At 32.4% G+C, this 13,939-nt stretch overlaps 1 protein-coding gene across 1 annotated transcript; it reads right to left on the bottom strand.

Annotated features, from left to right (window-relative positions):
• Positions 1-606: 606 nt before the first annotated feature.
• Positions 607-13,249, bottom strand: LOC113831823 (vomeronasal type-2 receptor 116-like). The gene is made up of 6 exons (XM_027407487.1): positions 13,050-13,249; positions 7,208-7,487; positions 5,995-6,801; positions 5,053-5,280; positions 3,945-4,068; positions 607-1,526 (listed from the first exon to the last, which is right to left on the bottom strand). Exons 1-6 carry the CDS (start codon positions 13,244-13,246, stop codon positions 607-609), a joined length of 2,556 nt encoding a protein of 851 aa, XP_027263288.1. The 5' UTR covers positions 13,247-13,249.
• Between the last annotated feature and the right edge of the window lie 690 nt (positions 13,250-13,939).

The following is a 13,939-nucleotide window of genomic DNA, read 5'->3' as shown; positions in this document are numbered from 1 at the left end:
ATATAGAAATGAAGAAAAGAAGAAAATTTTCATTTACTTAAAATTATATTTTAGTGACAAAAATTACCTCCTCCGTTTCCTGCTTCTAGTCCCTGTCACTCTTCTCAAGACCTAATTTTTCACCTTGAGAGTCTCTTATTTTTTATTGTTTTTGTCATATATGGATGCATATATGTCATGTAAATACAAAATATTTGGTCCTCAAAACAATTAATTAACTGTATGTAAATTTCTCTTTATCCCATAACAAATTAAGGGGAATCTTCATTTAAATACATGCTTTTATACACTCCCATTGGAGTGATTTAGTATGGAATAAAACCTTTATGTATAATTTATACTGGAATAATTAAGTTAACTGTTAATATATAAATGCATTACTATTACTCAGTTCAACTACAAAGGAGGCCATAAAGAAGGAAACCAGCCTTACAGATACAGAAATGTCAGATCAGAATGTATTGTCCAATTTTAAAAGTCTAATGTGTAGTTTATTTTCAATATTTACTAATGAGACAAAATGTACCTTTTGAGTTAAAGTTTTAGGATAAAAGTGTCAGTGTAGTCTTGGTGGGAAGTTTATTATAATAGAGATGACAGAAAAAATTAAAGATCATTTTTAATTTTAAAATTTGTATTCCTGAAGTTTTGAAAATAGTTTCTCTTAGGTCTTAACAAAATAATGAAGCATTTTGGAACAAAGATGCAAAAAAACAGTCCTGCACTAGAGGCTAAGATACAGAATACCTCCACAGCCACCATAGCTTTGCCTTTAGTGCTATGGTAGACAGGGAGGAATGTAATCCAGACACTACAGAACACCAGCATGCTGAATGTCAGGTACTTGGCTTCATTGAATGTGTCTGGCAGATTCCTGGCCAAGAAAGCTACAGTGAAACTTCCCATGGCAATGAAGCCCAAGTATCCCAGAACACAATAGAAGATAATAATTGAACCTTTGTTACAGATAATCAAAATATGGTCTTTTTCAACATTTATGTCAACATCAACAAATGGAGGAGAAGTTCCCAGCCAGATCCCACATAGAATCAGTTGGATCATGGTACAAATTGGAATGATGAAGTTAGGTGCTCCTGATACCAGCACCCTCCTCATCCTTCTACCTGGAGTTGTAACCTTGAAGGCCAGTACTACTGTAATTGTCTTGGCCAACACAGTAGAAGCAGCCACAGTGAACACTACTGCAAATATGGTCTGTTGCATGAGGCATATGATCATATTGGGTTGGCCAATGTAAAGCAAGGAACAGAGAAAGCAAAAGATGAGGGAGATGAGTAGAACACAGCTGAGAGCCCGGTTATTGGCCTTGACTGTGGGAGTGTCCCTGTGCTTCAAGAAGACAGCAAGTACAATAAGTGTGAGAACAGAGAAGCACAGGGCCAAGCAGGCTAGAGACATTCCCAAAGGGTCTTCATAACTCAGGAATGTCGTAACTTTTTTGAGACAGTGATTTCTTCCATTGTTGGCGTACTGATCATCAGGGCACTTCACACACCGATCCATGTCTGGTACCAAAGAAATGAATCATTAAGTTTAATATATCTCGGTATTTCAAGGACATGTTATATTAATGCAATAAAAATTTCTCATCAAATTACCCTTATTTTTTGAGGTAGACAGAAAGTTAATATTTTACATTTAAGTTTTAATATCAAAATATTTTATGTACAATTTTGAAAATCTGTTTTTACATTTATCATTCATTGACAAGACATTTTTATTATCTTGCAGAATTAATTAGCATGGGTCAGAATATTTATGTTTACACAATAAAATGCTTTAGTGAGGACAATACAGAAACACATTTATTCTTAATAATTCTGTAGACTATAAAGTACAAAATCATAAAACCAAGTTCTCCCATCTATATTTTGGTTTGTCTCTCAGCTACAAGGCAGGTACCACATACCAATGCCCCTTTCTTAACTGGTTGTGTACTGAAACACAAACAAACCCATATATTGCTTTAAAGACTGCATGGATATTGTCAGGAATACCAGAAGCTTCATGGACCATTTACCCCCTATTTTCCCTATGTGTCAAAAGTATCACATTTACTATTAGGTTTCTTATAAATTTTGTTAAGTAACAGAAATTACCAGTTTACTAATTCTGTTAGATTGGACTATCAATATTGCCAACAGAAAAATATTTATTGAGAAAACAACATGAAGGAGATGCCTTATATCACTTAAATTAGTCAAATTTAGTCATTTATTTTACATCCAGACTACAGCTTTTTTTTCCTCCTCTTCTCCCACTCTCTCCACTCACCTCCCTTTTCTCCCCCATTCCACCTCTCCTCTGCTTCTATTCAAAAAGGGGCATGCCTCCCATGGATAACAGGAAGCATGACATATCAAGATGAGATTGTACTAGGTTTCTCCCCTAAGGACATAGATAAGGTACAAAATGAAGGATAAGAGGAAGAGCTTTCTTCCTCCCATATCATGTAATTTATAACATCATATTTTTTTTGTTATTGCTTTTGGCTTTTTTGTTTGTTTTTGGTTTTTGTTTGTTTGTTTTTCAAGACAGGGTTTCTCTGTGTAGCTTTGTAGACCAGGCTAATCTAGAACTCACAGAGATTGCCTGCCTCTACCTCTGCCTCCCAAGTGCTGGGATTAAAGTTATGCACCACCATTGTCCAGCTATAGCATTATATTTTCAAGTACATTCAGCTGAATAGATCAACAAAGCAAACTTGATATTTATATTATTCTAATAATGAGTCTTTCTATTCATGACTGTACATCCATTACCAATTACTTTTGCTCTCTCATATTTTTTGGTTGTGAGCCTAGCCTTTAAATGCTGAGCCATCTATCCAGCCCACTATCTTGCATTTTAATATTTGACATCAAAATCATTGAGCAAAAGAGTTCATATTTTATTTTTTTAATAATTTTAAAATTATTTTTATAAGGATATTTTATTGTTAATATTTTGAAATATACATAACAGGCTCCAAAATAAAAAAAAAACACTGGTGCATTATTTTGGTTTTCAACTACTATAAATTTAATGTATTTAAAACTTAATTTTCATTAAATTACTTTCTATTTCGTACTTTCTATTCACGAAACTGTCTTTCCCATTATTCACTTAATCATCTACAAAATATGTTTAACATTTCAATGAATTATTTGCATGTAAACTTTATGTGCATCTCCACATTCAAATTATTTGGAACAATTTACATTCTGGACTTCAGACTACCTAGAACAGCAAGTTAAATTTTTAGGTTAATGTCATCACTCCCAAAGCAATTCCATCTTTCAGTTACCTGTTACACTACCTATAAAATCACTATCAAATGTTCCATGGGACCCTTATCACAAGGAAGATGTCTCCACCTATTGAATCTAAAGTTTATGTACAAACTTGTTTTCAATATTGAAATATTAAAATAAATATTTCATTTGAAATTCTATATGCTGGTTTCCACCTCACCTGTGTAGTAATCTACAAATGAAAATTCAACCAACTAAGTGACAGTATGATTTACCATAGAACACAAGAGGAAATGTATGACTCTTAAGTGGGAAGCATCATCCATGAGCATCTACAAGTTATTGTAAATCAGATAGGGGATATGTAAATAAAGATGTGTAGTTCCCATGTCTTAAGGAAGATTAAAATGTAGATATATTATAAAGGGATGAGTTACAGGAAAAATTAAATGCTATGATGATATTTATTTCTCTAAAACAAGTTTCAAAAGTAACTATTAGGTGAATAGTATCTAGAATAATGATTCAAATGTGTGATTCAGGAAAATATAAATGCTCTTTATTTGATTTTTATTTGATTTCATGGTGAACTTTATCTTTTCAATTCTCAGAAGATGTCATTGAGGGTCATATAAAAATGGCAGGAATTAACTAATATAATGAATCTTTTGGTATGTTATATATTTTTACCTGTCATATTAGAAATTTCATTCTCTGGGCAAGGTGTACAATCAAAACAGCAGACAGCCTTTCCCTGCTGAGGGGATTTTCTGAATCCTGGACTGCAAGGCACACTGCATATTGAGGGTGAAATCTGAATAAAATAACCAATGGAAATAAAAAAATCTTATCTACTTGGTAATAGTGATAGACATTTAGAACATGGTATTTTTGAAAAACATCCATTTACCAATATGCAATAAATTAAAAACAAACTTTTACTTTATATTGTGGTTATATATTGTACATGTATTATGATTTGTATAATGAGAAATTTATATATGTATTTCTGTGCTTATGTTTAATCTATATTTATCTGTCTATCATAAAGATAGAGAGACAGGCAAATATGTGATTATGATGTTGGAAGACATTGATGCTGGTAAAGGTCACAGCCTTCCTCATTGCCTAGCAACAATATCTCAATAGATCAACAACAATGGGCTCCCTTCCCCCAGCAGAACTTTCTACTACTTCCTGGCCTTTTATGGAGACTGTTTCTGGGTCTGTAGAACTGACATTATCTGAAAGCTGTTTCTAAACCAAATGCTTGTCTCTAAATTAGAAGCCTGATTCATTTTGGCTTCAATTTTGGCATGACTCCTGCTAGAAGATTTGTGCTAGGAATTCTGCTATAGAACCGTACAGCCACAAACTTAGTCTTGTGAAAGGAATGTTTCACTTAATGCAAATTAGAGTTTTTACCCAGGATCCCCAATCTTACATATTCTGTATACTATGGAATGAAGTTGAAGTGATTCATACAAATTCTGTCTCCCAGAGATCTGTCTCCATTAGAGCTCATGGGTCATGCACAATGCTTTTTTTTTTTTAAGCACTACTGACTTTCACCCTCTTGAACTTGTGGCCAATTAGTCAGGAAGATACAAGGACCACCCATAATGTATAAATATTGATACTATTGATTAAAATATGTCCTGAAAGAAAATCTAGTAATGTGAGAATTAAGTTAGTGATCATATTTAAAAATACTGTATCTCTTAAGGATGATGAAGTAAATTTTGACATTTTGGGTACTTCTGTTACATGTAAAATTATACAACTAAGTCCAACAGACCTGCCTAAGGTCTATGTTCCATTTTATCATCTCTTCAGATATGTACAATTGTTCACCATGCAGCAAATGTTTGGTAAATCTTCCTATTTTCACCTTAAGTTCATGACTTGACAAAAATTCCATAGTGTAGTGAATGTCATACTGCATATCCAAATTTTCTTTCTGATTCATGTTCACTTGGTCTCCAACAGCGTTTATAAATTGTATGTTCTTTAGGAGGCGGACCATCTGAAACATTTATTATGTTAGTTTCAAGTATGCCTACACATTAAAACAAAATAATTTGAGTGTAGATTGAATCTAATTTTCATTAATGTGTCTAAAGATGTTAGCTATTACCAAATAGTCATATACTAAATGGGAAAATCCACATAAAGATAACAATATCATTATATTTTAGAAATACCAGCTACTCACTGAGTTTAATTCTTTAACAATTGCACACTTGAATGATATTCTTAGAGAGTAGTGAGATATTACCCACATTATTTCCTTTAAATGTTCCCTGATAATCAGCTAAGCTACTGTGACCATCAGCATGTTAAAAATGTGGAAGAATTACTTGCTGATATTTAGGATTTGTTCAGTTAATATTACTCACCAAACCTTTGATCATATAAAAGATAATTCATTTTGTTTTTAGCTTTCAAATTTTCATGAGAAAGAACTATATTTTTAGTTTAAATATCATAATAAGCATGCATATATGTAAGAAGTGCTATGAGAAATTCTATTTTCATAGATCATGAAACTCTGTCTAAGTATCAGTGTTGCCTGGAGTAGAGCCTATACATAATAATATTCACTTGGTATCCAGCAAATGGCTATCTAAATTGTTGTGTATGACAGAAAGGATCCTCTAATTGTTGTTTAGAGCCTACATTACCCATTATGAAAACTGTATTTATGACACCACATTACATTCATTGGAATATATATTACCTGCCAAGAATCAAATTCCAGATTTTCCCCAGAATATTTTGGCCATGTATCTACTTCTTGTAGCAGCATCTCATGGAGTGCATGGGCCACAGCATGCACAGTATTGTATAGGGCATAACCTGTACCACCCACAGACAGTTCCAAATGATGTTTGAATAACCAATGATACCGTTTTTCGCTTGAGCAATTATTAAGATTCATAGAATTAAATGAATTTGGGGAACAATTAAAATACACCCACCATAAAGCAGAAAGGTTCAATAAGTTTTTATACTTGGAAGGATCTGTTTGCTTGATAAAGGTTGTAAAACCAGGTAATTCAGAAAAGTGAAATAAAAAAGTAAAGGTCCCATAGAAGGAATTAAGAAGTAATCTCTCATTATATGTGATCAAGTTCCATTGTGAGGTAGTGACCCATATCCTCTGAACATTTACTAATCTGTATAGTTTAAGGTTGAGCTGCAGATGAGAGTCTTTGTCTCCGTAAATGATAACAACTTTGGCTGATGATGTTGTGATTTCATTATAATAGATATTTACATTTTTCTGGAATAATATTTTATCTTCCATAATAATATGCACAAAGGCTAAGCAAACACTATTTCTTTGCATCTCTTTTCTCAATTCTGAGAGAAATTGAAGGCCTAGGTCATCATCTGAAATGATTGCACCAACCCAGTTCCATCTGAAATGTATCACCAAATACACCATGGCCAATGCCAGAGATGTGTCCTTAGGAGCCGTCTGATAGAGATGTGGAAACTGTTCTCGGCTGCTCAGGAGAGGATGAAATGGCCCATAGTAAATCTGAATGTCATAGAACATAATAACTTTAAGATGGTAGAATACATAATGATCAGTCTAAGACTAATTGTGTTCATTAAAAATTTGGAATATTAGGACATACAGATTTATATTTCATTATTAAATCATGGGTAATTTCTTGTGAATATCTTAAAAAGTTCAGTGAACTAAGACTTCAACTAAAACACTTTATATTTCTTTTATTTGGGTTCATTTATGTTGAAGGAATGGTATGTATCACAATACCATGAGCATGTATGTATATGTATGCTTTCTGAGCATATATACTTTGAATTCTAGGCATCAAAATACATATATACATATTTTTTTCCATTTAGTCAGTTTTGATATCTGAAAATCAGTATTAAAGGAGCCAATGATTCACGAAAACTAACTCACCCATCCTTACCTCTGGTCTATTGGTGATGTACAGAAGTGGTCCAAGCATAGCAGATGATAACCATATCGGACCTGTAAGTACAATTAAATATCTTCTCTGATTTATACAGTAGTAGTTAGGAAGAAATTCACCAATTCTTGAGGATAAACTATTCATTCTCCATTCATCCAGTAAATTACATTCAACTTTAACTAGTAGAGAAATGTTGGGTAGAATATGAGGGTCCTTGTTGACATTTTCAAGAGCAAAATAGAGAGACAAAATCAAGTGGATATTATTAGCTGTCAACCTGAAAAGAGAGGAAAGAGATCATTAGAGAATAGGCTACAAGCATGATGATATTAAATCACATTAGTAGTGATTATGTATTTAATGCTTGTTTTTCCCATTGCTATGGTGACATAAGCCCTGTTACTGTGCTGTATTAGAATGTGACATCTCCAAAATTCAGTAAGGATTCTTAAAAAGGATTTTAGATGAATTGCATTCCTGTGGGATGCTTGGATTTTGTACTTTCATAAAAATTTATTCCTTTATCTGTGAGCATGGTGTGATGTTCCTGGAAGACATTGAATCTGCTCATTCCTTTATTTTATAATCCTAATAAATGACATTCATGGAAAATATGTGGGTCTTATCTTCTCCCCAGGATGTGGTACATTTTTACAAAGAATCAGCCATTGATAACCCCCTGACTTATTTAGGAATATAATGAATGGTTAACCAAATATGGCCATCTGTACCACCATCTTTGAGAATCTTTAAATTCATAAGCAATGCAGATAGCATAATTATTTATACTTTTCTCTGTACTTCATGTACCTTTGTCCTTTTCCATTCCACTTAATGCTGTATAATCTTCAGTTATATGCCATTGATTACAAGAATGTCCGTTTATTATGAGGAGTAAGCCTTCTTCACATGGGCCATGAAGTTGACTATGACCCGTTTCACTTTTATTTATTCATCTGATCATGCTTCTAGTCTAGAAGCTATTTATGCTTCTAGACTCTTGTTGCATTATACTCATTCATCAAAATGTTTTCCTTCTCTAAAATCTTAACTTTTAATCTCCTTGTAGGCTCTCTGATATATTTTTCTTGTTTTGTAAATCATATATAACAATTTGTTAATAATTTCTTATGTTTCTATTTCCCCATGAGTTCTCAGCTTTTGTTTCTTCTCATGTTTTCTATTGCTTTATGACAGTGTTCAACATCAGATTACACTACCCTATTTTGTTGCTCTGCAGATAGTACTCAATTGAGTGAACAGTACATTTGTGCTAAATTTGTGGCTATGCTGCTTGAATAATTTTACCCTGAGATTTATTATTATTTTATTTCTTAAACCTTTCTGTCTGATTCAGAAATAACCAAGCTTATATTACTTTTTTAGTATCCTGACAATTATGATGGATTTTATTGATGTAGGTAAGTTCCAGTTTTAAATTGGAATTCTCTAGTTCAACCAATGAAGTTGCTATTCTGTGGTATTAATATTTAAATATTTAACATTTAATATTTAAATGCTAACATTAAATATTTAAAGTTGTAAGTCCTTGTTTTCCAAATAATGTTTTAAAACTTATAATTGTCCTTTATGTGGCTTAAGTCTTCAATTTCTACGAACACTTATCATTCATTCATTTTGGATTTAAAGCTTTCTATATAAAATCATCGACAAATTAGTGATTTACATATTTTAAAAGTCATTTTTCTGTGTAACATCATCAATATTTACCAATTTACTAATCTGAATGATGACCCATTATTCAACAGGCTACATTTTCATTTTAATCTGTGAACAAACTGGAGTAATAACTACATATTATTTCCCCCTTAATTTACCATATTTTCTTTTGAGAATTGTCAAACTTGAACACTCTGTTCATTTTCAATACCAAAATTTAGTTGCTGTGATTTGTTTATAACTTAAGGAAAAATCATTTAATGTTAGGATTTCTATTGGTTGTCCCTAATAGGATAACCCTTCTTCCTTATTTTGTTTTACTTTGCTGTTTTTGTAGGTTTCACTTGTTTTATTCAAAGACACAAAATTGCTTTTCTAAGTAAATACTTTATCTATATATAATAGACTTAATCTAGACACAAATCTAATTCATCACAGAAAAATGGCTAAGTATAGATAAATATTGGGCATTAATAAATTCTTGTAAAGGAAGACTCATTGTTCTTTAAAGAGTATGGCCCCTAGTGGATAATTCATTGACCAGTAGAAAGATACAAGTACAAAATTAATCAGAAACACAAATTACACTTGACTGGTTCATAGAAAAGAGTAGTGTAGGGGGGGGGATAGATGTCATTGAAATATATTATATCAAACTTTCACCCAACTAATAAAAAGTGTGCCTAATGCAATTAGCTTTAACCATGATAGTTTTATATGAGCTTACAAGTTTAGAGATTTAACTTGATTTGAATGATATGAATAATAACCCTGGCAGCACTGTGCATCTAGATTGCAGAGAGTGAAATTCAAAAGCATTTACATCATGTCTTGAATGAACTAGAGGAAATGGTAGAGAAAATTTGGAATTCTATAATTTCAATAGAATAACTTATCCCCATATCAATTGTGCCACATATGTACTGTGACAAAATAAAGTTTGGTTCACCAGTTTGTGAGCATTTCAGTGACTCTCAAATCCAATATATAATTATTCTTAATATATAAAGAACAATGACTAAGATTGCCAAATATTGACATATGTTACATTCAAATATGTATTACAAACAATAATCACAGGAACATTTCTCCAGGAATCACATTCCAATAAAATTCAAGTGACATTTACCCAATTTGTAAGCAGTCTTTGAAAATGAAAGATATAAAGTAAAACATAGAGAAAGTTAGAGAGTAATTCATGTAGTGTTAGATTCTAAAATTGATGGATAAAAACACTAATTTCAAAGATAATTCATTAAACTGTAAATACAAAATTTGAAGTTGCTTATGAACAGCAAAGGCTGAAAATGTTTTAAATTAAGAATGTAAGATATAGGGTTCTTTGGCAAAATATAAAATAAGATAAATATATTATTAGTACGTATGTAGGTAAGATGCATATTCATAACACCAAAAAACTTTAAGCTGGGTATACATTTATAAGGTATACATGAACAAACGCACACACACACACACACACACACACACTCTCTCTCTCTCACACACTCACACACGCATACATACTTATTACCAGGATTATAGTTGTGTTTTAGAAAGGTGTATTTTATTCCCGTCACTGCAAAATTAGATTTCAATTCAACTTGACAAAATAACTTGTCTGTTATTTTTGCTCCAATTTTTATTTCTACATCATCATTTTCTTTCCTGTTTTTTTTTTTTTTTTTGAGACAGGGTTTCTCTGTGGCTTTGGAGGCTGTTGTGGAACTAGCTATTGTATACCAGGCTGGTCTCGAACTCACAGAGATTCATCTGCCTCTGCCTCCTGAGTGCTGGGATTAAAGGCATGTGCCGCCACCACCCGGAATTATCATCATTTTCTTTATCAACTATTATACTGTGTAGTTTTTCATGATAGATCCATTCCAAAACTGCCAAGAAAATGATGATACAGTCTATGTGCTGTGTTGGCACAGCAAATGAACAGAGATAACACGTTTAGAAACATGCTTAATATTATTTTGTCTAATAAATAGATACTTCAAAGACTATTAGATAATTTAATCCCACTTTGGCATGAATGTTTATTTGCATTTGGAAAATCATGGATATGATTAGTACCATTTAGCAACTTTTATATCTGTTTCATTTTTTTGCCTACATAATCCATTTCTTGACTAAAGTAATATTACTTAGAGAGATCACATCACTGATGTGTGTTTTGCCATAATCTGGTGAGATTTAAAAACCAATAAAAAGAGAAATTGCAAGTTATCTTATCTCTATTTCCAAGAAGACAGGTTTTTTTTAACTTCAAAAACTCTAGTGATTGCTAGAGATATAACAAGACTTTGCCTAACTTGAGTGAAGATTTTCTCATTCAAGATTTACTGACCTACCCCTCAGATATTTTTCATACTTGTTTGATGTTTTGGACTCCTGAGTCATTACTCTCATGTTCCATTTCACTATGAAAATTGCTTTGTTAGTGTAAAAAATAGATGACATCTCATAGTTTCATTCCTCATTGGTCTTTATCCCTGTTGTCATTTTTTACACCTAGACCAGTTTTATTACTGATTCTCATTATTTCCTTAATCTTCTTGACAATTTCTCTCATATACTCCATGATCCTGAACATCCTCATCTGCTATCGATTTCAGTCATCCATATATTATCCCAGCTCTTTTCACCTGATAAAACTTCACTGTACTATTCTTCACAGAGAATACAATGCATATCTTGTACAATGTTCATTACCAGATATTTACAATGTTACTTGTGACAATTTGAATAGTATGCTACAGGAGACATTGCTACAACTATGCAAAACAAATTTCAAATCCAGTACACACATTAATAAATAAAATATACAAATCTACAGTGTGTTGTATGTATTTCTACAATATATAAACACACTCTTCATAATTGGAAAAAAGGAAGAGAGAAGCAAATGTGAAATAATTGACAGAGAGTAAAGTTATGGAGCTGAGAATCAAGGCATGAAAGTATGAAGTCAATAATAAGAAAAGTTAACCATATCTGTGACTTTAATAGTTGTCCTTCAAATTGTGGCATGTGCTACAGTGAATAACTTTCATTATAGTACTTGACAAGGAAAATATAAAAGTCAATATTTCCACTGATATACTGTAGTTGGGCTGTTTTTTGGGCTGTTGGCTCATAAAAAAGACAATATGGAGATATATTAATTATAGAAGTTCTTTGTAAGCTTAGGCTTTTTTCTAACTAGTTCTTATAACTTAAATTGGCCAATTTCTATTGATTTACTTTCTGCCTTGTCAATTTATTACATTTCTCTATTGCCCATCATGCTTGCTTTGCATCACTTGACATTGTCGACTTCTTCCCAATGCCTTCTCTGCATGCCATATCCTGCCTAGTGATTGGTCATTCGACATTTTACTAAATAAGAGTGACATATATTCATAATATAACCTCTTTAGCAAGTACACAAACTGTCTCCTGAACTTGTATAGATGATTGTTACACATGAAAACCACAGACCGTAAAAGAAAAAAAATACTGATATTACAATTAACAAGTAATATGGTTTTACATGCTCTCAACTGAAAAAAATGAATGGAAAAATATAAAATTATCACAGTGAAAGATATTGATGTTTTGATGCTTGATTAAAGCTGTAAGACTCAACAGCACAGCAGTTTTGAAATAATGATATAAACAGCATTTGACTAAAAATTCAGTATTCTGTTAAGAATGTTTCCCATGAAGCAAGGAAGAAATACCAAAGATCTCTCTTCTGAGAAATTGGGTATTCCATCATGATGGCAGAAACACTAGCACAAAACTGATAGAATAATTTACTCAGCCTCCTAAAATTGGACTCATGTAAGCGCTTAGGATTATGATTCTCAGGATCATCACTTGGCAACATGCAGTGGGAACCATCACTATTGAGGAAATCCATTTAGTAGAAATATAGACAGGCTGTATCTCTCAGCTTCCAACCTGAAAAATCTGATTCCAAAAACATGAACAAAAGAAACATTAAATCACCTGAAATGGTAAAAATAACCAGCATTAAACAAAATAATTTTTGGTTATGCTCTGGATAATAAGGTAGGACACAAAAGACAGAAAACATTTGCATATACATGGGCCCACTATATATTTACATTAATGCTCAATCAAAAACAAATAAATCAAGGGCACTTACTTCTTATCTGGATTCCTGGTGAAATATTCATTCTTACTGTGACCATGTTTTGTATAAATATAAAACAAACAATCAGTATGTTTATCTTGACCCATGATATCTAGATCACTTTGTCTCAGAAAGCACCTGGGACCTATCAAATTGCAAAAAAGAAAGGAAAGCCTCAGGACCAAGAAGAAAAATGTCAAGTAGAACATCTTTATAATGGAATGAAGTTGGCAACCAAGGTAAAAGTGCCCTAAGCAGAGTTTCACAAAAACCATGTTTCAAATGTGCCTATATACACAGATGTGTCTCTTTTATTGCTCTAGTACTTGGAAGTGTATTTATGTTTCCCAATACATTTCTTCGCCTCTTATTTTTCTCTGGAGAGCTCATAAGCATTCTCAGGCTTCAGGGTATACATCTGAGTTATGCTCAGGTGCAAGAAAATTTCAGTAATTTTGTTATGTAATATCCCTATTTCCATATTCTTGTGATTTCACCACATTAATGGACTTGAAGAAATGAGGATATATTCCTCCTTAGATATTTATGTAACACCAGTAATTTACAAAATCTCTTTTCTTATCAACATGTGAAATACTTGAATCACATTAATTAGACATTCCAAACCAAGTTTGATAAGGAAATTTCAGACACAACCCATTTTGACAGAGCTTACTATAAATATACATGCAGAATATCTATACATGTTTATGATATGGGATACATGACAACTTATTTTGCTTCTTGCCATCCACAAAGTATACAGTTTAACACACATACACAAACACACACACACACACACACACACACACACACACACACACACACACATACAATGAGTGGCCACAGGCAGCACAAAATCTCCAAAAGCTGAAGGGATTAGAGTACCAATCATCATCCTG

This window comes from Cricetulus griseus, chromosome 3 (assembly GCF_003668045.3).
Source record: "Cricetulus griseus strain 17A/GY chromosome 3, alternate assembly CriGri-PICRH-1.0, whole genome shotgun sequence".
In the NCBI taxonomy this organism is placed as follows: Eukaryota; Metazoa; Chordata; class Mammalia; order Rodentia; family Cricetidae; genus Cricetulus; species Cricetulus griseus.
The sequence above is the reverse complement of the archived record's forward strand: the minus strand, read 5'-3'. Positions and strand labels throughout refer to the sequence as shown.

Coding starts and splice junctions, on each gene's coding strand:
- LOC113831823 (XM_027407487.1), bottom strand. CDS start 13,246: ATGTTCTACTTGACATTTTTCTTCTTGGTCCTGAGGCTTTCCTTTCTT. Junction 6,802..7,207: donor ACATCACCAATAGACCAGAG/GTAAGGATGGGT, acceptor TATGACATTCAG/ATTTACTATGGGCCATTTCA. Junction 1,527..3,944: donor TGAAATTTCTAATATGACAG/GTAAAAATATAT, acceptor CTTTGGTACCAG/ACATGGATCGGTGTGTGAAG.